General features: G+C 40.6%; 1 protein-coding gene across 1 annotated transcript in view; it reads right to left on the bottom strand.

Moving 5' to 3' along the window:
• URB1 (URB1 ribosome biogenesis homolog) overlaps positions 1-27,570 on the bottom strand; it is a gene marked incomplete at its 5' end in the record, with an annotated part of 58,173 nt that overhangs the window by 15,970 nt on the left and 14,633 nt on the right. Inside the window, 21 exon segments of the mRNA XM_026851588.1 lie at positions 773-875; positions 1,430-1,601; positions 3,340-3,403; positions 3,496-3,606; positions 5,318-5,511; positions 6,207-6,265; positions 7,489-7,666; positions 7,857-8,058; positions 9,219-10,074; positions 11,091-11,270; positions 11,788-12,012; positions 12,586-12,782; positions 13,923-14,093; positions 15,167-15,305; positions 15,969-16,085; positions 19,393-19,512; positions 20,700-20,812; positions 23,001-23,123; positions 25,622-25,772; positions 26,379-26,552; positions 26,941-27,078. Of these exon segments, the coding sequence (XP_026707389.1) occupies positions 773-875; positions 1,430-1,601; positions 3,340-3,403; positions 3,496-3,606; positions 5,318-5,511; positions 6,207-6,265; positions 7,489-7,666; positions 7,857-8,058; positions 9,219-10,074; positions 11,091-11,270; positions 11,788-12,012; positions 12,586-12,782; positions 13,923-14,093; positions 15,167-15,305; positions 15,969-16,085; positions 19,393-19,512; positions 20,700-20,812; positions 23,001-23,123; positions 25,622-25,772; positions 26,379-26,552; positions 26,941-27,078 (3,787 nt within the window).

Genomic DNA, 27,570 nt, shown 5'->3' with positions numbered 1-27,570 from the left:
TCCCAAAAACTCAGGCACAAAGCAGACCCAGATCACAGCAGCCCTGTCAGCTGCAGGTGGGGCACTGCGTGTAGCAGCAGAAGGAAACATCCTTCCCATGCCTGTTTTGCTAATTGTGTTGCTGGTGACACCATAGCTGATGCAGAACACAGCTCTACACATTCACCAGAAAAATATACAACTTTCTAGTGGGGAATATTCTCTACTGATCCCTCTTATGCTATTTTACAATTCCATTGTGCTGAGTTTTGTGATATACAGAATGCTGTTCAATAGATCAGAGAACATAAACCTCTGTCTACTTTTTGTCTATCCCAAGCTGTTCCCAGTTCCAGTTTAAAAACCTCTCCTCGCCTTAAGCAGACCAGTCTCTCTACATACAATTAAACCCACGACATTTGAAAAAGCTACGAGGGAGCAACTTCTGGACAAGAGCAGCTTGTCAGGAATGCCCTTGTGCTGCTACATTGCTCTATTTCTGAATAGTCAAATCTCACTAGATACATTGCATTATTTGGAAAAGTGCTTTACAAAACCCCCAAAAGCTTTAATGCCAATTATACCTTCTTAGTTTTTAAGTCATTCTGAAAATTACAGTGCAGTAGGTGGTTAAATGATGTATGTTTCTTCCCTCCAAAGCCATGCATAAATTTCTTTGTAGTATTAGATTCTCCATCTTAGATGGAGAATAACAGAGCTACAGATGGAGCCATGCAGCTCCTGCAGCAGAGTAAAATGACACTACATATCAAAAGATAAACATTCACTTTACCTGGTCTGGTCAGTTCACTAAAGAGCTGAAGTAGAAAACAAGGATCATAGAAGTCATCAAGACTCTTGACACTTTCATCTCTATATAGTGATTCTTCTACCTCCTGAAATCAAATCCAAGCCAGTATTTGTAATGAACAACACCAATTTCCAGCCTGGTTTCAGATCTCCCCAACCACCTCATCCCATTATGAAGTAGCTTATACTAAATCTTGCAAAATACAACACAACACAGGTCAAGACATGCTTGCGTTTAAATCTGGCTTTCACTATCAGGGTTCCAAAACTATTTCCACTGACTTGCGCAAACAGGTATAGAAGCATGTTAGCAAACTGTATGGAAGACGGAAGAGCCCATTGTCAGTGGATCCTCGGACAGTCAAATTAAACAACTCTTTAAAAGTCAAGTTCTGGTCTCACGTATACATGGCAATGTCTTCAACACTGCCCAATCACACCTGCCAACAAGATGTGGTCCGTACATTGCAATTAATTTTAGAAGTGCTCCTAAATAATTAATTGCAGCCCTCCTATGAATTTAAATCACTCTCGTGATATACACAAATTGTTTACATGAATGCAAGAAAGAAATGACTGAAGTGAAAGGCTCTTTTTCTACATCAAAAGAAGAATAATTCAGCAATCTGAACTAAAGCACCTGTGATGACAGAAGACGGCGATGCTGAGGGAAAGACAGAATTGTCTTCATCATCTTTTCTCGATCAAGCAGACACAAAATCTCCTCCATGCTTGGCTGCTGCCATAGTGACTTCCCTAGACTCTTGCAAGTCTTGTGATGCTCCACAGCAGCTGGACCCCATAGCAGGATTCTTAAACATTGTTAGAAGTACAGATATGAGTCAACAGACAGTTAGCACTGAGTGAAAAGCAATTACAGAGGATATAAATTACTATTTAAATTTTCCCTTCATTTGTACCTATTATCCTGTGGGAACTTGAAACTAGAACTTGTCTCCCTAGCAACACCTTTTTCATCCATCCAAATGCTTTTCAAATTCAGTCTGAGGGTGTCTCATTAGCTATTTCCTACCCTGCTAATCCAAGTCAGAACTTACCTTCTAAGAAGAAACCACTTTTTTATTTAAGCTATAAATGCTGGTAGGTATGATAGCAGCTGCGTAAAGAGACAGTGATCAAGAACTGGTCAGACAAGGTTGTCTCAAATGCAATCGATACTTCAAACCAGAATCACAGTGGTTCAGTAACATAAATCCTTCCTCTCCTCCAAGTTGCTCCTTAGACCTCACTTACTTTGCCACTGTACTTAAAGTGCTATTGATATTGTCATTTATTATGTGGGTATGGCCAGCAGCTGGAGGGATGGATGGTGTTAGGCTTCTTATCACCGAGAACCTGAAAGCTTCCATTTGTAACACAAGGTGGGCTCTGTTAGGTTGCATCTACAGCACTTTTCCTGAATGTTCTCTACATCTGCTCAAAATCTCCAGTGCTAGGATCAAGTCTAACCAAGTATCTGGCTACCCATTTACTTCAGGGTACAGTATGAAATTGTTTCTCCTTTAAAAAGGCTACAAAATTTTGGGACCTAACTACCTCTGAAATCAGTCTCTTCCTCACACAACACCCTCCCATCTGCAAACATTTTCAGTAAAGATTTATGCAGGATGCAGCTAGTGCCAGAGCCCTGGCTTCTGGAAGCCACTTCAATTCCCTGCTGACAAGAACTTTCATTTCCCAACCCCCTTCACAGGCTGCAAGGATTGTCTATATCCTCAGGCAAAGCTAAGGGAGATTCTTAATTCGGATTCCAGTCCTGCTTCAACTGCCTGAGCCAGTAGTCCTGCATTGATGCTAATATTTATGCCCACAGCCTCAAAGACAGAAAAGTGCATTTGAGCAAGGCACACCAAAAACATCAGTGTAAAAACTGTTAGCAACAGATTTTGCTGTGGACTGCTTGGGCATAAGGCCTGCAAAGAAACGTATTATTTTATATAGTACATAGTTCTCTTATGAAATCTGTGGATGTATTGCAAGGTTGCACTATAAAGAGAGCTACAGTCCAGACTGGTGAAAGACAAGGAAGGCATTGACACCATGTTAGTATCCCAAAACTAACAATACATGTGTTAATGCAAGAGGTTATACATCACTCCTCCACTGGCATATTCCTCTCCTCTCCAGTAAAGCACAAGATGAATATCATGCATAGAGGGGCAAGATCATTGAAAGGCCAAGGGCTGTGCTGAATGGTGAATCCTGCATCTCAAGGGAACAGGGAAGGGAAAGGAGTCCTACACTAGCAACGTGTGCTTTGGCTGCCTTCATCTGTGATGAAATCCCTATAGTGGGTTCATACTATGGAGAGAAAAGGACTACTGAAATGATAGTCCCTCACCCAATCCACAGGCACCCAAAAGTTCAGGCAACACATGAGAATTAAGAAAATATATAGGAAAAATGTTTCCAAAAGCAACATTCACCTCTAGGTTTATCTCAGATAAAAATAAGACCCTGTAAAAATGCCAATTGTGAGACTGCTTATTTGTGTGCAGTTAGTTGAATGAAGGAAGGTGGTCAGCTTACCTGGATTTTATAAGACTTTGATTATTCTTCTCATATAACTGAAGCAGTAGCAGTATCTTTTGATCTAAAAACCCAAGATGAAACCCAAAGTCAGTCACCTATGAAGATGAAAACCAGATCTAGTAGGGATCACATTTCCCAGGCTAGCACACTTACCTACAGCACTCAGTGTAGCCCCGTAGGCACCCAGCAACACGGCAAGGTGACTGCTCTCACAGAGAGAAGGGCTGAGTTTCACCATCGTCAGCAGTATATCCACCAAGGCCTCTGAAATGAACACACAGCTTTAGCTTTGCTGCTCTCTTCAGTGCATATATAAATTCCCTTCACATATTCCCTCTCTAAATAGCTGCACACACAGTACTGTACATTTTAGATCAAGATCTATCTCTAAAAATAGCAAAAAACCATTTCCTCGACTACACTAAAGGATAATTACGATGCATTTAATTCAAGAGGAACAATTGTTTTTGAAGAAGTTAACAAAGTATTTCCAAGCTGGACACACATATATTATCATGAGGTGAGGTCCACAATGTGGCATACTACCATGAGAAAGTTTCCATGTGTACACATCTGCTCTCTGTTTAAAAAGAAATGCTATACTCTATCCTACCACACCACATCTCCCTCCTCTTCTAGGAAGGCATCTTAAATTAGCTCAGCAGTTGCACAGAGTAAAGCAGACATTCCAGCAGCCTCCCCAAACTACTCAAGAAGTTTCAGCAAGAACTTGTGAATTCACACCCCAGCTCCAGTAACTTAACAACATGCTTCTGCACTGTGCATTTAAACAGAGGTCATCACTGCAGAATCCTATTAGACAGCAAGCTACAGGAACTCTGTCCTGGGGCATACAAAAATTATCCACCTACATTTTATAACTAGCTGAGAAACAGATCAAACAAGTGATCAGGTCACTCAAAGGCAAATAGGCTATCTGTGGCAGATTCAAAGCCTGAATCCCAATTTCTTAACTCCCAGAATGTGAAAAGGCACAGGCTTTTCCCCCTAGTATCCACAAGAATATAAGATGTCAAAACAAAACAGATCATAAAGACAGCTGCCTGAATGCATTCTCGACACCAAGCCTCTGAATTACTGAAGTTAGCCTCAAAGAATCCATCTCTCTGTTCTACAGAAACACATTCAAAAGGTAAAATGCATACAGTAAGCAGCAAAATCTGTTACTCATTTTTACTTCACTAAATTTGTGACTTCACAAGAGCTTTTGCTCTTTTCAGGCAATTTAAAACTTTGAAGTCTGTTTACATGTTGCTCACCAATACACACAAAATTTGTTATGAATATGCTGCCCTGAGAATCTCCTCCCCTTTTCTTATACAGATCCTTCAATCACCGAATCTGAAAGCCCTGTACAGTGGGTAAAGGTTAGGTGTATACAGATTAAATGATTGCTTCAAGGTCAGGTAGTATTTCAGATGGCAGTGACAAAGAAACAAAGCAAATCCTACATATGAACTAGCACCCAGTTTATACTGCTCATGAAAGGATACCTCATGAAAGGTTACAATATCAAATACACATCAATTAAATCAACATTTTGGACACAACTTGCAAAATCAACTTAAAATCTTCTGTATCAACCTATTTTTAAATGTCACACGTTTCTAACAGAACCTATATGCACTTCAGTGAGCTTACACCAAGAGCCTCACAGAAACCAAAATAATCAATTCAAGATTTCAACAGGGTTAAAAAAAAATAAATTAATTAACCAAAAACCCCCAAGCCCACCTTTTCAGTAGTTTTAGAAACTTAAGTGTTTAAAAATGGCAGCAATAAAATGAATGCAATATTTGGATCCATGCAGAGGTAGAATTTAAAACTAATATTCTGGAATTGTTTAATTGCTCTGCAAGTATATGTAGGTGGATAGGTTACTGGATGGATAGAATATAATGCGAGAAAGACAAGATTACTAAATATAGTTAAAGGGAAGAAGATAAAAAAATACCTCTTGTCTGGATATTTGTGCCATCTTCTTCTCTTGACCTCAGTATGGCTGACAAAAATAGAGAGTGCTGCGTGACCATCATGTGAAGTTTGGAGAGCTTGACTAAGCTCTGACTAAGTGAGGATTCTTTCTTGTATAATAACTGAACAGCAATGTTCAGGACTTTCAAAAATGCTTCATCTCTGTAGCGGTACCTTTCAAAGCAAGGATCACAGAAAAGTCAGATCCTAACCAAACCCAAAGAAACCTGCTTGAAAAGATGAGTGTTTAGAAATGAGAAATTTGTAAAGAAAGCAAAATTAGTAAAACCAAAAAATTAAAAAAAAAAAAAAGCAAGTACATACACCTCCTTCCCTGAGCTGTTTTGATTTAATTATTTTTGTTATACTAGTATCTAATTATAAAAAAATTAAAGGAGAATCAACACAGTCATACTTGTATAGCCACACTGATCTTAATAAAGGATTAGAATTTTGCCTAGTAACCTTCAGACAGCAATCCTTCAGATTAACACTTCTACCTTCACAGAAGCTAAGATTATCCTAAACTATCCTTTCTTTTATTTAAATGGTTTACGTATGATTGTGCTTTCATACTAACCATATTTAAGAAATATCTTAAATAAAAAGAAGTTATAGGAGCATAAAGCTTCTTTACGCCAGTTGAAAGGAAGCTAGTCCAGCTATGCAGCTGGAGCACAAAATCCAAACCTGCCTGCAGGTTATGGCTCCAACAAAGCCAGTGGATGTGACATGAAGTGCATTTTGAGAAACAAGGAGCATCGTTAAATGTGACTGAATTCAAGGGACACAGGGCGTTTCCAGTATAATGCAGGACAAGGCCAAGTGAACCTCCTACAGCAGCTTTAGTGCGTCTCAAAATGACTTACTTGAGTCCTGTCTTCACAAGGGTGTACCAGTCATCTGGGTCCACTTCTTCAACAAAGCGCTGTGCATGTAGAAAGTAAAAGCAGATGTTATCACTTAGCACATAGAGCTTATACAGATCATCAAGACAAGCAATTTTTGTTCGGTGGACATACTAACAACATACAAGGCACTCAGGTGGGATGATCAAAGGGTTAACAGGGAAGAAATCCCTTGCATACAACAACCCTACCTCCTGATTCAAATGAAATTACAAGTCTTGGTTTGTTGGTCCTGGAAGCAAGGGAGCATATAAGGGCTGTACGCAATTAAAAAGCAAGCTGGTCTGTAGGTACCAAAAAAACCCAGAGTCTTGAAACTCTTTACACTCTCAAAGTGTGAAAGGAATAAAAAAGTCATCAAGTCAAAGCAAGAGACTCAGGTACTAGATTTTTCTGTACCTATGATGTGCTTAAGCTACCCAACCTTTGCACATGGCAAAGAGGGCAGCTGGGTGTATGTGTTTGTTACAAAAATTGATCTCGCTGAAATGCTATAAACCACAATACAGAGCAATCAGTTTTAAGATGACTGACAGCTGCACGTGCCAGCAATGCCAGTCATGACTGGTGCTAACCTTATCAGGCTGGTGAACACTGTTCAGATGAACACTATGAGGTGGACCCTTCAGGTCCTGCAAAACCAGTCATGTCCTAAAAGAGAGTCTCACCAGAAGCAAGCAAGAGGTCAAAGGCATTTACTGCCTGCAGAGCTCTTCATTTTTATGTCTTACATGGATCTGTCTACCTTACTGAACCACAAAAAGACTCGCAGTACAGAGGGAATGATCAAGCAGTGTTTTTTATGATCAAAGTCCAGAGTTCTATCTATGATCAACCGGATTTCTGCCACAGACTTCAGAAGGCATGGCAGATGGGTCTTGTCAGAAGTGTCTCTATCATTTTTTGTGGGTTGGGGTGGTTTTTTTGTTTGCTTTTTGTATTTTGTTTTGGTTTTTAAATAAAAACATCCATTGGCAACCTTTGATTTTTAACTCCCGAACACCTCAAACTCTGATTTTCAAAGGGGACTGTTAGCAGAAAGCCATCATCAAGAACAACTCAAAACTGCTTCTTATAGAGGATTAGCAGGGCTAAATTAACTCTGCAAAAGCTATTAAAAGCCCACAGAAGCCATAATCTAAAAAACAGAAAATAAAGTCCATCTATATTTATGCAAGATACAAGAGCACAATAATAAATTTGCACACAGTCACATTCTAGCAATGCAGATAAGAAGTCTCACCAATAATTCTTCAAGCCTCAGCAACATGGACCTCTCCACGTCTTGCTTGTTTTCATCTTTGTTGTTGTTGTATATGACAATTAACCCCTTCATGCAGGCTGCTAACAGGTGTCTCCTCCAGGAATGCAGCTCTTCAGAGTTTTGCAGCACTCTAGATATGGCATCTGCCACTGTCCAGCTGCAGAAAGATATTTATTTTTTCATGATATAACATGCTTTTTGTATATGTTTAAAGATGTCTTGCTGCCAAAGTGTGAATGACAGATTCTCAGGAGAGGATGCCATTTTGCTACAATATTTGCATTCGTGCATACCTATCACAGTGCTTTATAGGACAAACCGTGTCCAGGGCAGCTGGATTTGCCTACCTCTCATTATTTTCTGCTTTCTCAAGAGCAGCAGGAAGCTGATCAATAAGGTTTCGCAGCACTTTACTTTCTGAAGATGGCAACAACCTTGAAAGAACTTGCAGTTTCACAGTGGCCTCATGTGATGCTTCTGTGTCTTGAAATACACTGCAGAGGTCCTTCCACAGAGCCTTTCTCAAGACAGGTATAACAGCTGAGAGAACTGTTGGGAGAGAACAGGGGGCACAGGTTCCACCATCTGAGTGTGGTAAGCAACAATAGACTTGTAATTACAAAAATCCCAAATCACTTTCCTAATCAAGGCCCAGATCACTTAGTTTCTCGGAAATGATACCACATTAGCTGCTAATCTGCTACAGAGGAGTGCACTCTCTATTGCTCCATAGCACCATTAGGAAGTATATGTACCAGACAACTGCTTGCTATACAGTCAAATTGATTAAACACGGGCAAACAATGCAGACCTTCAAAAGAGGGACAACTTCCTAATAAGAAGCCTTGTCCTTGCATCTCAGGAAGGATGAAACTTTACTCTGACCTTGGGCTCAAAGGAAATTTTCTCTCACATCAACAGACAGCTAACAGATACCTTATAACTCGTCAGATATCAGTTTCCCCTTCTAGAGTTCAAGCACAAAACCACTGGTGTGCATTTCTGTGTAATGATGAGGTCTTTTCATGACTTGAACTTCTCCTAGATAGAGCTGGCCTTCTCCAACAACAGCTACAGTCAGCCTGTTTCTGTTGCTATTTACATTTCTATGCAATAAGAGAAACAAAATCAAAGTGATCCTGTTCTGTTGAGTTAAATCCTAACTCATAATTTTGCTGGTAGAAAATTTAACTGTCTTGTCAATTTAATGCTGCTGTTGGCTTGGAAAGTTTTGGACTGCCAGCTTAGGAAGGCATTAGAGTAGGAAGCTGTATTTGGAGATTTATTTTAGAAGAAAGTTTTGGACTCTTACACTTGCAAAAGTGAAAGCTTGCATTTTGCAAAACCATATGGCTATGGTATTCCACTCACCAGATAGTGTTCTATCTATGCCCAAGAAAAGGTTTTTCCCTCCTATACTGAACAAAGCATGAAGACAAATTTTCACATGCATTAAGTATTAAATACGGGCTTCATAAGAGAAAACTGGGCAGCAGCAACTGTGAGAGTACTTTGCTTCAATCTAACAGCCCATCTTCACTACAGTCCTTTTTATGGTGCAAAGTACTTATAAGAGAATCACTAGAAGTCAGACATGTAAATTTTATCACCTCTATTTATTATGCAGAGGATCCAAGAGTTTAAGGCCAGCAGTCTACACTGGGAATCTGGCCTCCTGAATCACAAATAGGTATCAGTTGTGGTTTTACCTGTGGAAGGTCGGGTGAATTCATACTGGCCTCTGCATTGCAAATACACATTAATGAGTGGAAGAAAGCTCTCCATATTCTTCCTGAGGTACTTTCCAGTGGCACTGCTCAGACACCACAGCTCGAACTGCAGCAGGTGAGTCCTAGAGTGTTTTATCAGCATGCCCACAATGGCAAGGGAGGTGTCTGACCTCTGGTTAAGGCAGTGAACGTGTACCTCTACACTGACTGCATGTGCAAGGACTGGCTCGCTTTGGAGAGCACGAAGGAAAACTTTCTCCAAATCTTTGCTGGCTGATGCTGACATCAATATTCCCAAAGCTTTAATGTGCTCTGTGAATAGCAGTAGTTCTCCTTGTTGGGGCTGCCTTTGGTAGCTTTCTGTGAGGAGCTGCACCAAAATCTGTCCATAGAAGCTTAGCTGTTTCCCTTTTTTAGGGGATTTTTCAGATTTCTGAGTAGTCAAGCTTGTCTCAGGAAGTCGCAGCATGGTTAAAGTGATCTCCTTCAGCTGAGCTGAAGCCATATATATGTGCAGCTCCTCCAGAGCCTCCAGCTGGTGAGACTTCTTGGGAGAGACTGGGCTTCTGTCATTCCCCACAACATGTAGCTCTTTCAAGACACTTTTTGTTATAGCTTGAAAATACTTTGATAACACATGTTTGTGATCCATGCTCTGCAACATCGGGGCACCTGTTTTCAACAGCTGGAGCACACCAGCATTGAGATGAGCTGACAGGAGCTTCACAGTGACAGGGTTTAAACTGTGCTGAGGAAGAGAATGTTGTTCTAAAGCCAGGAACCAACTCTCCAGTGTAGGATGTCTGAAAATCAACATGAGTGTATCTTCTAGTGTCTGTAACAAATGGGTGTAATAATATTACTGAATCAATAATTATAGTTCCTGGGAGAGAAAAAAAGTACAGTTCATCTGCCTATTTTCCAGAACTTGTTAGTCACAATTACTGAACATGAAATTGTTGATTAACTGATCAGAGGATAAAAATATGAATGAATTACAAGCACATAAATACCATTCTTCCAACATTTATGACGTGGGAGGCATGCCTCCACTGAACATTCTCCATGTGTTTAAGCACATTTCCAGGGGAAAACTGTATATTCTGGGGACTGTCAATACAATTCCATTCTAATCTCCACAAATCCACAGACCAGATGAAAGAGGGGGCAAAGATTCACTCCTCCATGTACATAATTTTCATAACCAGGCCTTACACAGGGCTTAAGAGAATTTCTTCTGCAAAGGCAAGTGATCTGTCAGGACCCATCCTGACTGTATTCCAGCTCAGGGGTGAGACTGTGAATGATGCAGCTTGGTCAAATCTCCAGGCACTAGTTTCCTAACTGCTGGACCACATGCTCAAAGTTCCTAAGTCCTCCTCCTAGACCTTAACAGCATCTCTCTGCATCAACCTGTTTCCATTCAGTACAACTCTTGAAATAGTGTATCATATCCCATTCATTCTCTGCCCTTCTGAGAAGAACCCAGCAAAAGCTACAGTAATTCTTCTACAAAGCAGTAAAATCCTATTCAAGACCTTATACAGTGAGTGTGTGACAGACACACTTTAATCCCAGCTGAAACCCCTGAAATTCTCATGACTGTTTATGAAAGTCACAGCATTCGCAAAGCCTGATCCCTGCTAAATCCCCCCCTGTTCTCTGTCACATTTAGCCAGTTCCATGTTTTAGTGATCGGTGAAAATAGATAAAAATAATTCATGCTCAAAAATTGTTCATTTTTAAGATCATTTGCTTTAATTAATAGTTCAGCAAAACTTATTACGAATAAATCAAATCAAAATTTACTAACAGGTAAGCTTTTGGCCTGTGTATCAAGGGATTCGGTACCTTGTCATCTGAAGACTCCTCTGTAATCAGAGATTCCTCGTCTATAAAGAGATCTGATTCAGTCTGATGCTCTTCTCGTTTATGCTGATTATCCAACTCTATCTGATTTCCCCGGCACAACAAGCTACTCAGCAGGTCCACATAGAGGTCAACAAGGTGAGGACCAAAAGTTTTACCGAGCTGTGAAAACACAGACACATTAGAAGCTGATAAAAGAGCAGGATGGGAGCAGAAGGATAATTATCCAAGAGGAACAGAAATTAACTAAGAAATTCCTAGATTACAACCTTTTGAGGGGGAAGGAACCACTCCCCTCTGTAGAGCCTTGATTTTAAGAGAAATATCAAGTTGCCAAATAAAGATTCATAGATTTTCACCTATACTGCAACTTTTGGTGTAACACAGGCCAGTGAATTTCATTCTCTGGAAAGACTTCTTATGGAGACCCAGGAACCGGATTAAAATCTGGAGTTTATTTGCTCTACACACAGACCAGTAAGGTAACCCATGCAAAGTAAATCCAAGACTCCTCAACAACTAGAAGGACAGCAGGTTTGTCTGGTGCTCCATAGCCTCAGTGAGAGATGAGTATCTGAAAAAGCTGCGGGACTGGATTCAAGTTTTAACAGCCAGGTCATTTGTACTTTCTGTGTTAAAATAAAACAAACCCACAGTATCATCACATTATTGCTCTTACACTGCCAAAGTTCTCCACTGTGGATTTCAGATATAGCAACACATGCTTTACTCCTAACAAAAGCTGCTCAGGCAGGAGCTGGGAAGCCAAGTCTTTCAATTTCGTCTGGATATCGTCTTCAAGTAAGGTGTGGCTTCCTCTCTCATAGGCTTTCTTTAGCAAAGTGGTAAATACAGAATCCAGGGCCGCTGCAGGTTCTTTGCATACCTCTTTGAATTTTTTTAACTGTTTAAAATGGAAAAAAAGTAAAAGAAAAATAAAGATGAGTAAGAATAAAAAGTTTCTTCAGCTACCTTTGTTTTGAAATTAGTTCTGTGCTGAAATCAGGACTGAAGTTCCAGGAGCACATGTGTACAGTGCTACTATCACAGAGCTAGTCAAAGGTGTCCCATGGGGAATCTGCACATGGCCACTGCTGGGCAGTAAAACACATCAACACCTAGCACAGTTGGTCTGTGCATCCCCAACCCATATCTGGGTGAACTCCAACCACTGTAAACTGGCTCCTCGGGCAATGTCACACATTATGCTACACTGTGCCTGATGAGGAAATGTAGTCCCCATCACATACATCAAGTGCAATGCTTGAGTCCTGGCTTCACTTCCCAACCACAACAAAGACCTCTTGTGTTATTAGAGAAAAGTTCTTGAGCAAAATTGCATCCCAGTGTGATAAAAAAGAAATAACAGAATTAGCTTAATGTAAATGCACTTTCTAATGGGAATGTAACCTTTATACACTGTGGGGTTTTACAGTAATACTGGTTCAGGCATTCGAGTGCTTCAGTTATTCCATACCACAGGTTCCTGAGATTGCTGGGGTATCCAGAGTTTATAATACTGGTTAAATCTGTAGAGCTGAGGATACTTAGAAATCTTCAGGGACTGCAGATCTTTATCATAGAGCTGGAACATCAAGCAGAGGGCAAGGGGTTCTCTCTGAGAGTGCAGGAGGTCAGTGAAAACAGCAACAAGATACTCTATGATGTGTGCTCCTAGAAAAGCAAAATAAAAAAAATGAAAATTGTGTCGACAGAAGTAATCTGCATGAGCACAGACACTAGGTCAACCCTCTTTTCTTAAGGCCTGGGAAACAGGTCATGTAGCATCATTTAGAAAAGTACTGAATAGGATTAAAAGGTGTTTGTGATAAACTAGACAAGTGCTTTTGACCCACTGAGGTATCTGGAAAAATACTCCATACGGTAGTTCTTGTTAAAATAAATAATCATGCCACTTTAACATACATGCTTAGGTTAGCCTGTTTCCTTCCAGACAAGCATAAAACTAACTCCCCCTTTACTGTGTTGTGCTAAATTTGTCTATATTTTGATGGATAAGGACCCCAGTTAAACATCACCTAAGAAGAACTGATTTGTACTGGGAAGGAACACACCCAGGTTAACACACACTGGTTAAATATGGAGGATTTTCTTTCAGAACTGGGACTTTCAGTTCTACCCCAGGTGCTACTCAAAAGCCAAACATACATAGGACTTAGTGAGCTGCTGTGGGATTAGCAAATCCTGCTCTGAGGAAAACTGCTGCCCCTGTGACTCCTCACTCACCCAATACTTTCCTCAAGGAGGTGGTAGAACTTTGCAGCATTCACTCCTGGAGCTTCATCTCTGAAGTTTTCTTTGGAAAATGCATTAATTTTCTATTCAACAGTCCAGTCTCCCCTCCTCTACTGACTGGTCTCAGTGGAAGAGTTGCCTACAGCCACTGAAACCACCTTCCTCTCACAACCTGCATACTCTGTGCTTAAAACACTGTTATTGAAACACACCTGCTTGTCCATGCAGCGAGTGTCTCTGCACTGTTCCTCAGTCCCCTGGGCTCATACTCCTCCTCTGCTTCCCTGTATTTCATAGGTGCGCTCTCTTTTTCTAACCTGGGCAAATCTGTTTTCCCACAGTAGGAGCTCCCTAGTGTCAAATGGCAGTTTATAGAATGCCTACATTTCCATTTATTTTCCTTTCTCCAGAAACCAAGAGCAAGCTTCTTTAGGGTCAGGAAAAACAGGGCAGAAGCACCCCATAAGCTTTAATGCCTCTTCTGAGAAGGGAACACCATGGAACTGCACCTTCCACTCCACTAGCATAGATGATACATAGAAACAAAAAAGTCTGTACCTGTTCCATTTTCAGTTTGAAGCAACAGTATATTCCTGGCTTCTAATGCAGCAGGGACAACAGCACTGAATGGAAATGTTTGGATAATCATGTCTTCATTTAAAGTGAAGCCAATTTCTTCATCTAAGCCATCACTGCCCTCAATTAGGACATCCACCATATCCAAGACATCTATTAAGTGAATTTAAAAAATGTAAGCAGAGGATTCAGACTAACTAGAAAACAACAGAAGTAGAATCCAACACTCCAAGAATACAAGGCAGCTTCAGAATTCCCAAAGCAGAAAAAAAAGGATGAAAGATACATTTGTCTAGTGGTGTAATGGTAAATGCAACTCTAAAAATCACTGTCTCTTACTATGTGCTTTACTTTACTTTTTGCCTTTCAACACTGCTGTCCAGCTGACAGAAGAAGGGAAGAGGTGCCTCACCTACTGCTATCATGATGGCATTAGGTAAGGACTACCAGAGCATAACAGTGACAGGAAACATGTATGGGAAGTACAAAGGAAACAGCCACTTCCCCATTAAAAGAACATCCTAAGCAGTCCTTGAAGACCTCCTCAGCTCTACGTGGCCAGAGAACCAAATCTTGGTCATGAAAGAGTCAAAGACAGCTTTAACATACCATATATTCTGTGGTTGGCATTACATCTAATACAGCCAGCTCAAGGCAACTGATACATCTGGTACTGACTGTTAAACTACCTCAATTATCTTGCATTTATGTATTGCAAAATCCTACACACGGACTGTTATAGCAGATCAGCTAGCACATGCTAAGTTGTCCAAGAGTCCACATTTGCAGAATTTTGAGTTTGTCTGCAGTAGGGCTGTGACTGGTCCCAGAAAGCAGAAGCAGCAAAATTCTAGCTGTGTGCTTGGGAGTAATAAAGTTTCCCGGGCACCCCAGCCCCCTCCTCCTAGATGAACTGATACAAGCAGCCCCAGGGGAGAGGAACTGTAACAGTTTTAGTTTTAGTTAGAAAATGCTCCTACAGGAGCCTGAGAAGAGATTTAAAATACTGTTAAAACGGTGTAACTACATCAGAAATTACTTTTGGGGGTAAAGTGGTAACTTCAAAATTCATACTACTCCTTCTAAGTACAACTGGAGGGCTGAATCCTGTAGCTCCTTACTCAAGCAGGATTTCTATAGTTATCAGTCATTAGTTTGCAGATTAGCACTAGAAAATTTAGCACAAAGTCCTGGAGTTCTCTGTTGTTGAGGGATTTGCCACATACCGTCAATGTGAGAGATGGGGATGCTGACGTTATCAGAGTCTTGTTTAAACATATTAATTTGGAGCATACTGGCTTCCTGAACAAGGTCTGCTGCTTTATCTGTATATGGATAGGGGTTTGTCACCAGTTTCAACAGGATCTGTTAACAAAGGTTGAGAGAGAAACCTAAGTGCACAGGCTATTAAGTCTACGGGAACCATATCTTGTTAAGAAAGACCTTGTGCTAAAAGTGACTGTAAGCTGGCAAAGTTTTAGGAGGACAGCTTTCATTTACTTCTGCAGGAATCTGCCTATGGCTACTGCTGTACATGGTGACACTGGGTCTGATGGAAAGAGAAATGTCCACTGCAATTTTGCACCTGAAGTGCTACCACAGACTGAGTCCCTGGGGAATCTGCAATTGGAAGCACTGGGCATTTAACATCCTGAAAAGTAAACAGGAAATACCAACTTTTCTTGTAAAACATTATCATTTACTTAGGTCTGATAATTTTGGCAGGTATTACCACATAAAGAAAAGAGGAGATAAGAGCTACCCACACATACAACACTCTACCCATATATCAACAATGCTGTAATAACAACTTATCTTTCTGGATTTAATTTTCCTCCAAATCATTTTGCTGTCCTCCCACCCAAGACAAGAAAGATGTCAGTTCTGCATAAAAAATTACAAACACTGCTTTTCTCAGAATTCATTCACTGATCTTTGACAGGTTTCTCAACAAAAGCAACAAAACAGTTAGTTTCCATTAATGCTATTCTTGGCATTGTTTATCCAGCTAATTTGAACAGTTGTTACCCTTTCCAAAAATTGAATCACTGCTTCCTTTTTGTCTTCTTTTGTATTATCCAAGTGTTCCAGCCAAACTGAAAGTTCCTTCCACGTGTACTCAAACACTCCACTGTCACGTAAAACCTGTCCAGAAAACCAAAGGGGAGGGTTAAAAAAACAAAACACAAAACCTCAAAAAAGCACAGATCTTTTTGTATAGCAACTTTATGTTTTCTTCTTCTTGGAAAGAAAAAAAGAAGAACAGGTTGATTAAAAGAAATATCCGCTATCTGCCGTTCTCACTCCCTCAATTCAAGAGGCCTTATTCCCACTCACTAGGGCCACTCAAACTGCATAACAGAGGGTAAAACTGAATGCATTTTTTAAAACAAAATCTCCCAATACTGTATCAACTGGCCTTAGTGTAACTAGGACCAAGCTCTAGGGTCTTCATCAAGGCTGTTTGCTTACTGGTCTCTCAGTGAGAGCAGTAGGAAGCGAAGCATGGCTATGTTAGAGCTGATGAGTGAAACCCGCTGAGCTCTGCCAGACACACATGGGCTCTGTAGGAAAAGGGCAAGTAGTCGTCTTGGGGCAGAGAAAGAAGGACTTTACAAATGACAAAATTAAAAGGCAAAACATGGCTTACTCTCTCACAACTGGGAAAATGAGCTGAGAGCGACTTCTTTCTGCTCCTGTCTTCTCAGAACCTCTCCTCCTCCTCTCACCTGCTGTCTGCAGCACAGATCCAGTACAACTCCACTTGATTGCTGCCCTCACACTGACCACACGTATGGGACGGATCCCACAAGCATCCCACTCAAGTTCGCTGCAATCACCTATTGACCAGACTGGGCAGTGAGCACATGGCGATCTCACTGCGAACATTTTTTCCCACGCATTTGAAACACAAGACTTCCACAAGCACTTGGGACACAGGAGCCAAGCACATGCCAGGGCAGTATGCACCAGACCTAGAGGCCATTGTGCTACCTGCGGTGCTACTCACTGCAGCAGCCTCTCTGCTGCTTCACTGCTGAAAGCCTATGGTGCAGGGACATATAGGAATTCAAACACTACAGCACAGAACCACAGCCAGGGCCAATCCATCTTGCAGGTCCCATCCTGCAAAGAGTCTGATTTGTTAGACAGCTTCAATGGACCGTGCTCCCTGTCCCATGAAGCAGCCTGAAACACCCCATGTGTCCCCTGCAACAGGGGCTACTACAATGCTGTCTCACACACTGGCAAGGAAGGTCCCTGTAAGGCACAGCCAAAGGCAAGAGCCAGGATAAAGGCTAGCAGGACTTTCAGTCCAACCATGTCAAGTCCTTCCGTTGTCAGCAGTCAGTCAGCACAAACCCTACTGAGGTCAAAGTTGCTTGGTACAGAGTATTCATTCCCTCTACCTTAGCAAATCTTATTTTTATAATTTCAGGGGAGAAGGCTATACTGCTTTAAGAGGGTTGTATATCTTTATACCATTACAGCAAGAAAAGAAAAGTACCGTGCCCTTAAAAAATGTCATTGAAAGGAAAATCATTGCTAAATTAAATCTAAATTAGGCTACTTGTGCTTAAAAGAGTTGGGCAGATGGGTAAACAGTCAGATAAATGAACAGCGGGTCATGACCACAGCAAGGTCCAGAGAGAAGCGTAGGCATACTCACGGTTGCTGTGGGTGGTGAGGTAGACACAATTTTATCACAATCAAGTAACAGGCATTAACATATTTAGAAATATTAGCCCACTTTCATGCTCTCTAAATTCAGGCCCTTATCTGAGGCACCTAAATTAGGAACTTCGTGACCCTATGCTCCATCTGTAAAAGAAAGAAAGGAGGAGGAGGGAGAAGAGAAGGAGGAATGGCTATCTGAAGGACAATCCAGATGACAGGCAATTTTAACTGTATGATAGCAGAACTGCTTGTCCCTCACTTCAACAAAAGAAGAAACCTTGACCAGCTTCCTAACTCTGGCACCTACATTAAATGACTGTAATTATACAGGATGAATCTGTGCCTTGGTTTCTCCCCACACACAAAATACAAAGGAAGCTATCACAGCTCATTTGCTCTACATTTACTGTGTACACCACCAGCAGCTATAAAAATAACACCGCTGCTTACACAAATCTGACAGGATAATTAATTTAAAGAAAGAAAAAAAAAAGAAAAAAGGATTCGTTTTTAAATATTTAACTATTTTTGGCAGAGTCTCGAAATAGAAATACACTTGCAGCTCTCATGAAAACAGGCAGGAACAGAATGTGAAATCCAAAAACATGCCTTCCGATTATGCTTATTGAAAAATAAGCAAAACACACTCATTAACATCTATTCTTATCAGCTTTTCTGCTGACATAACTGCTCTAACTTCACTGCTCCTGCATTCTCTTAAGAAAAAATGAAATGGACTGAATCTAAAAGATGAAACAAGAATGAGTCAGGCAGCCCACATCTCCACTCAGCAAAAGAATCCAAATACACCAGAAAAACAGTACTGGGTAGCTTTTGACTGAGATATTAATTACATTGAGACAGTTAACCTCACTTTAATCCCTTAGAGGGATGAAGGTCAACTCAAACCTAGTTCAACCACTCTACCTTTTGTTTAGTGGATTGAACATTACAATTGGACCCTGTTATTGAAGCTAAACACAGAAATTAAATGCACAAAGCTGTACACAAACTTGCATGCCACTATTACTACTGGACACTGCACAAGGAGCTCTGTTCAGGGCTTAGAACAGTTTTTTGGATTTTCTCTTCGTGGGGACAGTTGTTTGCTTAGGTTTGTTTTTAATGTAAGTCTCTACCCCTACTAAAAGATGCCCAGTTTTAAAAAGATACTGAAAACAGCCACTGATGCCTTTGTGAGACTTGTAGTTGATTGGCACTTCTTAAAAGTCAGATAACTTATTTAAAAGCACAGAAAGGCAGTTTAATGAATTTTTAAGACAAAAGTACTTTTTGCATCAGAACTTGTATCAGACTGTAACAAACAGGACTGTTTTGTAAGGCCACAGCAAACTAGCTAAGGCTTTAGGAAGGCTAGAGTGATGAAGTACAGATTAAATAAATGAGGCTAACAGAAAAATCAAAAATAACCTCTTCCTGATCGATGACAAGACCTTTGCAGGCACAAACTACACTGATTTATTACAGTATCAGAATTCATTCAGCTTAGGGGGTGGGCAAACATTAAAGACATTTTGCTTACTATTCCATCAACTGTTGCCACAAATTCAGTTTATGTCATTTACTTTCACAGAATATTTAGCTAATAGTTATCTGACAGCAAATTCCAAGAACGGTCACAGAAAACAGGAAAGAAGACTGTCGGCCACACAACTATGCAGTAAATGTACCTGCTTTAAGAAAAAATTTTACAATCCTGAAATTTCATTCTGGGATATAGTGAATATCCTAATATTTCAGATCAAACGCTTACCTTGATTATCAGTTTTTTGGTTGAAATTTTCAGATGAGTATGGTTACTTGTAACAAACATTTTCATCAGTAAATAGAATACTGATTTTTCACCAGATACCTTCTCTGTCTCAGAGACATCCTAAAAGAAAAATATATTAAAATTCCCCTGGTACAGCAACACTGTACAGCATTATGTTGCACTGAAGCAGATATGTAATTTAAGTACATTATTTTATAGATCTGCTCCAAAATACCAAGGCCAGAAATGAAAGGGATCATTTACACCACTTTGCATTCAGTAAGCCAGGAAATCGGCTTGGAAAAGTGGAAGAGAGGAGCAAAAGAAACACTAGATAATATAAGCATCCAAGATAATAAAGCCACCTTCCTCCCCAGTCATCCATTCTACTTCTATTACTGTTATCCCCATGAATTGAGACTTCCTACAAGTACCATCTGAATATAATCATTTAAAAGGCTGATCCCCAAAGAACAGGAAAACAATGCAAGTCACAGGGATGATGAACACTACCTGAACATCAAATGACAATCCTGCAGCCACCTCCCCTGCTTTTCTCACTGACTTGCATATGATGTCTAACAACCATAAGCCTCTGTCATATTACCAGATTTGGCTTTTATCTCTTCTGTTAAAATCTATCTATAGATACTTCAGTTTCTTTGCCCATTTCCAGGTTTTCTTTTGCTTGCTCTTAACTCTCCTCACTTTTCCTTTACGGTCAACTGGAGAGAACAGAAAATCTCCTACAAGGCAGGTTCATAATCACAACAGTCATGGGTCTCTCTGCTTCCCCACAAAGCTAGGCTCACTCCTCTCTCCAGACATGAAAAGCAGGCCCTCCACAGCTTTCTTATGTTACAAGTCTGCAGTAAAGAAGAGGGCAGTGGACCTGAAGGTTTCCAGTAATTATGGAAAGGAAGGACAGCCTTAACAAAGGTCACAATTTTCCTTGGGATGGGTGGGATGGTTCCCCTCAGCAGCTCATTCCCTTGGTCTGAAATCTCACACTTTCCAGATAAGTGGAAACCAGTAAATTCTCACGCGTGCCCCTCTCCAAAGACAAGAAGAGCTAAAGAAACCCTGATCAACCCTTGTCAGGGTGGCAAAAATATCTGTCCTTGTAGAAAAACTTCTCAGTTCAGAAGAGATTCTTCATTAATGCTAAGACTTTAATTCCTACTGGTTTTACAAAAGGGTCAACTCTTAAACTAGTCCTAGTCCAGTTGTTTTAGAACTAGGCAGTGCCAGATGTAAAGAATTGAGAACAGGCCAAGGAAACAAAAATCTGCCTTAAAGCTTCTTACCTGTACTCTGAACCAGGCAAATTTATTTGCAGGAAGTTCCAAAGCCACTTTAAGTATATGGTGCTGCAGAACAGGAGGGACCTCCTCTCGGAGGCCCTTTTCAGTGACGATACCTGAGGTTTGAAAGCAATACAATCAACTTTGTTTTGGTATATCTTCCCAAGATCTCAGGAGCACTAGTCATTTCAGGTTTCAAACCACTGTGAGATAAGCTGGCAATCCATAAATTATTTTCCTGCCCTGAGACCCAGACACACTACAATGATGTTTGGCTAACCTAAGGTTGGAATCCAGCCCTCAGCAGGAGAGTCTAACACCTGCCTCTGTCACAAGCCATCACTGACTGATGCATGGCAATACAAAAATCTCTCCTATCAGTTTCAGAAGCCCTGAAAAGCTGTGTCCTACAGGAAGTAAAGAGCATGGATAAACTGGAGACCAAAATACAGAATTTAAATCAACAACAAATCTTAAACCTTATACTATTACAGTATTTGCTATAGCCAATGGAACTTTTGTCTCTCGCTACATCACTTTTATCATCTGCTCACAACTGCTATGGCCTAACTTCAGAATTATCCACGTTACAGGTCACAAAGCTGTGCAGAGACCCTCACAGTGTGCTCCCAAAAACTGACCTGCCCACACTTTAAATGCAGTTAAATTACATACAGAGATCAGTTGTATAAAGGTTTTGTGACAGTGTGCTTTTCATAGTCTGTGCAGTATCTTTATGGTCCACATTAGAGAGAGAACAATAAACTTTAAAAAGTCACTATAAAGCCTATCCAACAGTAAGACCAAACAGAAAAACTGTTTAAAGCTGTTTAAAGAACATATTGCTACAAGGTAGTAATACTGCCTTTGAAGTGTATGTTTCAACCAGGGTGAGCAGAAGGAGAGACAGAACTCTCAATCTGAAGTCTGAGAGAATGAAGTTTCACGATTAATTTACACCATCGTTTTCTACCATATCATCTTTCATCAAAATTAATATTCAGGTTCACTTCATTGCATTTGTTTAAGAATGACACTGCTTTCCAGCCTGTTCAACGTCATTACTTATACTGTAACAAAACATATAATCAAAGAGATTTCTGCCTCAAAAAGGTGTGCTGCCTTTTGTCCATTTTGAATAAAGCAGACCAATGCAAGAAAAAAGGGAAAAACAGGGTATGTGACTTGGTGAGTCACCAAGTATACAAACCAATTAAATACACTTTGACAGAGAGAGGAAAAACCGCACGCACGAGACAGTTGATTTAGAGGGGTTTTTTTGTTTAAAGCCCTTTCTCTGCTGACAGACTTTAATTAAGGCATTTACATAACTCCCATCCCTACACATCTCAGACCTGCCTAAAACACAGATCATTGCTCTAGTTTGGTGGCCTACAAGTTTTGGTGGCTCACAGACAGCAATGACACCAGAATACGTTGCACTCTCCTCCAGTCTCCATTTTAAATGGCTGTATTTATTGCATCACAAACAGTATTGGAGGATCTTACCCACAGTCCATAATTTGTGGCTTATCATCCTTGCTGCATTAAGCAGGTACAGAATGTTTATGTTTATTTCTGCTGTATGAAGAGGAATACCCTCCATGAACATGACATCAGAGACAAAAATACAACAATATTGCTAATGTGCTTCCTCACATAGATTTTCTACAGGAGATAATACTATACAGAATACTGTTCTTCTCCCCACAGACTGCAAAACTATGACAAAATAATTCAAAACACAGCAAATGGAAAAAATACTTGAATGTTAAAATATTTTCCAGAGGAAATCGGTAAATCCGTATGTGCTCTTCCCCCACCCCAAATGTTCCATGAACTATCCTGTTAAAAAAAAAATCCATTGCAGCTAAATGCAGTATCATGGCAGCTAATAAAGAGTTTGGAAATAACTTACTTATGTTGACATAAGTCTAGGAGAATTACACTCCAAATCTCATTAAGAGTTGGACGTAAGTCTTCCTCAGAAACATTAAAATTAAAACCCCATAAAGACCAAATATTTGTAAGAATATGACACACAAAGAGGGAGATTGTAGCAGAAACTACCATTTGCAACAACTGAGTGTAGCAGGGCAGCTATGGAATTTCAGAGGGCAGAATGCCAGAGCACTGCAGAAACAGCAACAATAAATGCCAACACAATGAAGAAACTAAAATGGGTTACTTTTAGAAAACAGTTCTTTCTCTGTCTACACAGAAGAGCAAACATTTCCTTCTGCTGTGGACTTTGTAAATATCCAGAGAAAACAATGAAGGTAATAGAAAATAACCATCGCATACCTTTTAGCAGCTTGCTAAAATCAAAGTTGCTCCGTGCTACCAAGTGGGGCACAACCTTCTGATAAAGGCATATGACCTGAAGCAGTGCAGCTTTCAGAAACAGTGTCTCAGCATCATCTGAACCTAAACAAAGTGTTTACATAATTAGTTACTCCTTTCATACCAAGAGAGCACAGTGTAGCACCTGCATTATCCAACATGAGAATTACTATGTCCATAGATATGCCTATGAAATGATCAGTTATCTTCCCCACTAACATGAAGAAACAGACAAAAAAAATCATGGAATCCTCAGTTTCCTTCCCCAGCATTCCTGCATGAATACTTCTGAAACTAAATGAGCTTATTCAGTGTTTAAATTTGCAGTTGACATTTGTAATTTGATTTGAAAATGTTCACACATATAAAAGACAACCTCAATGTTTTAACACTCACTATAGGAATCCAATCAGCCCCACTGTTATTTAATTTAAGGCTGAACAATAGAAAAAAGTGAAGTTATGATGCTGGTTTCCAAGGACACTATTTTTACCTAATGCCAGGTAGGTTTGACTGGGGAAGTGCAGGAGACACTACACTAATTTGTTACTAATTTATTACTTCAATTAAAGGTTTCTTTCCCTTCCCTCTTGCAAAATAATACTTTCTCAGTGTGACCTCTTGGCAAGAGGAAGACAACAAATATCTACAGGAGAGAAACACCAAACCCAGTTAAGGCAGCTGTTTACTTCTTAGCTAAAGCTATCTCAGCAGCTAAATAATCTTTTAGTTTATAACATGAGGATGCATAAAAACTACTTGTTATCCAGTCACTAACGAAAGGAAGCAAAATAAATGAAGGGCAGCCAAAAATTTTTTTTAACACCTAATTTTTTCCTGTTAACTGGGTCTCCCTCAGGGAGCTATGAAGAACTGGATGGATGCCATGCATAAACTTTGTCTTTGTTTGCCTGAGTCTCATCTCCCATTAAAAAAGAATTCTCTAGTGGCCACAGTGCAAATAAAGCTGTAAAAGATGAGCTGAGAGTAAGTGATACAGTATTATCACTCTAGTATACAGAGAAACTACCACTACGGTACTTTAGAGATTAGCTGCTCCATTGGTTTCAGCAGGAACTCTACCAGTAAATAGCCTTGAAGCATCAGTATTGACAACTGTTTTGCTGCTCAAAGCCACACATAGGACATACACTGAAACAGTCTCTGCTCCAGGAAGTCTCACTGTGGAATATGCCCTGTGAAGGACATAAAACTGGCTGTAGATTTACCTTCAGTCTGTAAGTAAAACATTGCAGGCTGCTAGCCAAGCTACAGAGAGTACTAAAACTTCCAGTTCCCTGCAATGGAACTGTGAAACCAAGTCCTTCAGGAGTTGACACTGGATCTGAGAGGAAAACTGAAACCTTCATTCCAATCCTCTCTCCCTCTTCCAGTACTTGCATGTTTCTACTCCTGTGCTACAGCAACACAAGCATTTCTGTAGCCACAGTAACTAACTACTTCAAAAAAAAAAGATTTAATTTGGCCAAAAAGAATTTCCTCAAAAAATTGTTTTTCAGGCATATCAGTTTCCCTGCCTGCTTTATTGCATGGCTGCAAAATATTCTTACTAGCATAGAAAGATCAAGGACAGGAGGGTTCAACAAGGGGAATTGCAGAGCCCTGCACCTGAGGGGGAACAATCCGTTTCACCAGTACATGTTGGGGGCCACAGAGCCAGAAAGCAGCTTGGCAGAAAAAGATCTGGGGGTCCTGGTGGACACCAGGCTGAACTTGAGCCAGCGATGTGCCCTTGCTGCAAAGAGGATGAATGGTACCCTGGGCTGCATTAGGCAAAGCAGCGCCAGCAGATGGAGGGAGGCGATCCTTCCCCTCTACTTTCCTCCTGGTGAGACCACACCTGGAGCACCATGTCCAGTTCTGGGCTCCCCAGTGCAAGAGAGACAGGGACATACTGGAGAGAGCTCCATGAAGGGCCACGAAGATGGTGAAGGGACTGGAGCACCTCACATATGAGGGAAGTCTGGGAGAGCTGGGACTGCTCAGCCTGGAGAAGAGAAGGCTCAGGGGGATCTTATCAATGTCTATAAATACCTGCAGGGAGGGTGCAAAGAGGACAGAGCCAGGCTCTGCTCAGTGTTGCCCAGTGACAGGACCAGAGGCAATGGGCACAAATGAAACACAGGAGGGTCTCTTGAACATGAGGAAACACTTTTTTATTGTGAGGGTGACTAAGCACTGGCACAAGCTGCCTAGAGAGGTTGTTGGAGCCTCCTTCCTTGGAGATACTTAAAAGCCATCTGGACATGGTCCTGGGCAATGAGGTTTAGGCAGGGGGACTGGACAAGATGATCTCCAGAGGTCTCTTCCAACCCCAACCATTCTATGATGCTGTGACAACAGAAAGTCAAACTTTACCTCCCAGTAGCAATGGCAGCCTTTGTCAAACTGACACTGGTCAGAATTAAACTGCCCAAAGAACTGAAAAAAGCAAAATATGAACAGTAAACGCACAAGTGACATCTGGACTCTGCTGAAGTTAACAACCTTACATGGGGTGAGGATTTCAGAACAGCCACTCACATACACGGAAAATGGAGTAACTCCACCTGCTTTCCTACCATGCTGTCCAGTAACTTCTGTTGTCTCAGTCATTGCCTTCACAGAAGAGATATCACTTCCCCTTTTCTCCTCTTGGCCATTGTGGTGTTCTCTCCCTTGCTTCAGAAGGGACTGCCAGACAGCCACTATATTATTCATGTCTGGTAAAAGCTAAAAGCAAAACCAGTAAATTGCAGTAGCTCTCCTGCATGACACAAAGCCGCTGTGATAAAAATATTCACAACCAACCAACACAAGAATATGCTGCTCTTCACAAAGGTCTTGTATGCAATCAGAAAAAGATCTGAAATCAAGTAATGGACTTTCACTTTTACAGAACATAAATATTGGAAAGAACATTTTATTGAAGTTTCTTGTGAAAAATTTGTTTGGTTTTTCACCCTCCTGGTATTTTCAACTAAGTGCTACATTGTCTAACTTCTAACTCTGAGTGAACTCTGCTGGCTACAATTCACTTGAACCAGGGGATAATTTGCTTCAGAGCCTGCTCTTGGAATTCATTTGCAGCACACCAGTTATGTTACCAATTTGTCTCCCAATAAAATTTTCTTTGCTTTCTGTCAGCCAGCTGTGTTAGGAAATGTAGTCTACTACCACACCCGTTATTAACACCTTGTAAGCCACAGCCTTCCCCTCCCCCTGGCCAAAGATACCATCTCCTCACTCCCAGACCACAAGCACTTGGGGAGAAAGTGCAGAGTAGTTATCAGCTGCAAAATGACTCATGTTAAAACCCAATTTTCTTTTTACTTTTACCTTGCTGATGGCTTCTCTGTACAGCTGTATGAATTCCTGCATCATTGACAGTGTGTAGATTTCTGACTTTTGCCAAGTTTCTTCATTCAAACAGTACTCTATATTCTTCAAGGCTCTTCTCAGAACCATTGACACAAGTGACAGTATACTGTGCTTCACTACCGTGCTGGGTAACTACAAAAAGGAAGTTGAATTAATGACATTTCAGTGCTTCCTCTTATGCTTTGCACATAATCTGTATTCTGAAAATATGTTAAAACTTGTTAGCAAATGCATTCTTTCCTCAACCTTGCCTTGCAGGAAAGAATCTGTAGATTTTCAGATCCCCAGCCTAAACTACTAGGGAGCACTGTCAGAATTGGTGCTTGTGAACAGCTCTTAGAAACAGTATCAATGGGCTACAATTCATTTTCCAGTGCTTCCCCAAGCCAGATTTATGCTGGGACAGACAATATAAAATGTATATAAATAACCAACCTAAGAAACTTCTTGGATGAACACACACTTAAACAGTACTACCTGGGACAGAAAAACCCACTGTAATACTACAGACTGCTCTTACATTTAGCCCTTGGGTGAACATTATTTTGTTGCACACTGCAGGGACTGTTGTTACCATCACCATTGAAAGCAACTTGGGAAGAGGAATGAACTCTGAAGTCTTAAAAGAACTGGAGATCTCCGGTTGAGCCTCATAGATCTGAAATAAAAGTAACAATTTTAATCAACATCGATATATTCCTGGAGATAACAGATTCTTCTGGGGAGCATTTTACAGAAGGGTTTTGACTTGTCAAAAGTAACGACAGCATTAAATATCAACGCAGAAATGCTACAGAGCATCCCCCAGACTCCTACTCAACTAAATAGAACATCCATGTGCGACCTGCATCCCTGCTAAAGATCACTCCTTTTCAACAAATAGGCTACAGATCCTACCTGCCCATTTTAAGGTAAGCAAAAAGGCAGAGGAACACTCAAAAAAGGACAAAAGGTTTTTCTAGCTGAACATCAATGTTGCTGCATCTCAAAAATAGTATCATCAATTTGATGTCTCCCACTGCTTCTTATGTCAATTCCTTCTTTTCCAGTTTAGTTAAATGTTTATATTGCCTCCTGCTCTGAGCATGGCTTTTTACCAAATGACCTTCCAACTCACTCTATGTCTACACTTTTTAAAGCAGCTGTGGCT

The sequence above is a fragment of the Athene cunicularia genome (assembly GCF_003259725.1).
Source record: "Athene cunicularia isolate RWA chromosome 1 unlocalized genomic scaffold, athCun1 chr1_part1, whole genome shotgun sequence".
Taxonomy (NCBI): domain Eukaryota; kingdom Metazoa; phylum Chordata; class Aves; order Strigiformes; family Strigidae; genus Athene; species Athene cunicularia.
Note: the sequence above shows the minus strand (reverse complement) of the source record. Positions and strands in the feature narration are given on the sequence as shown.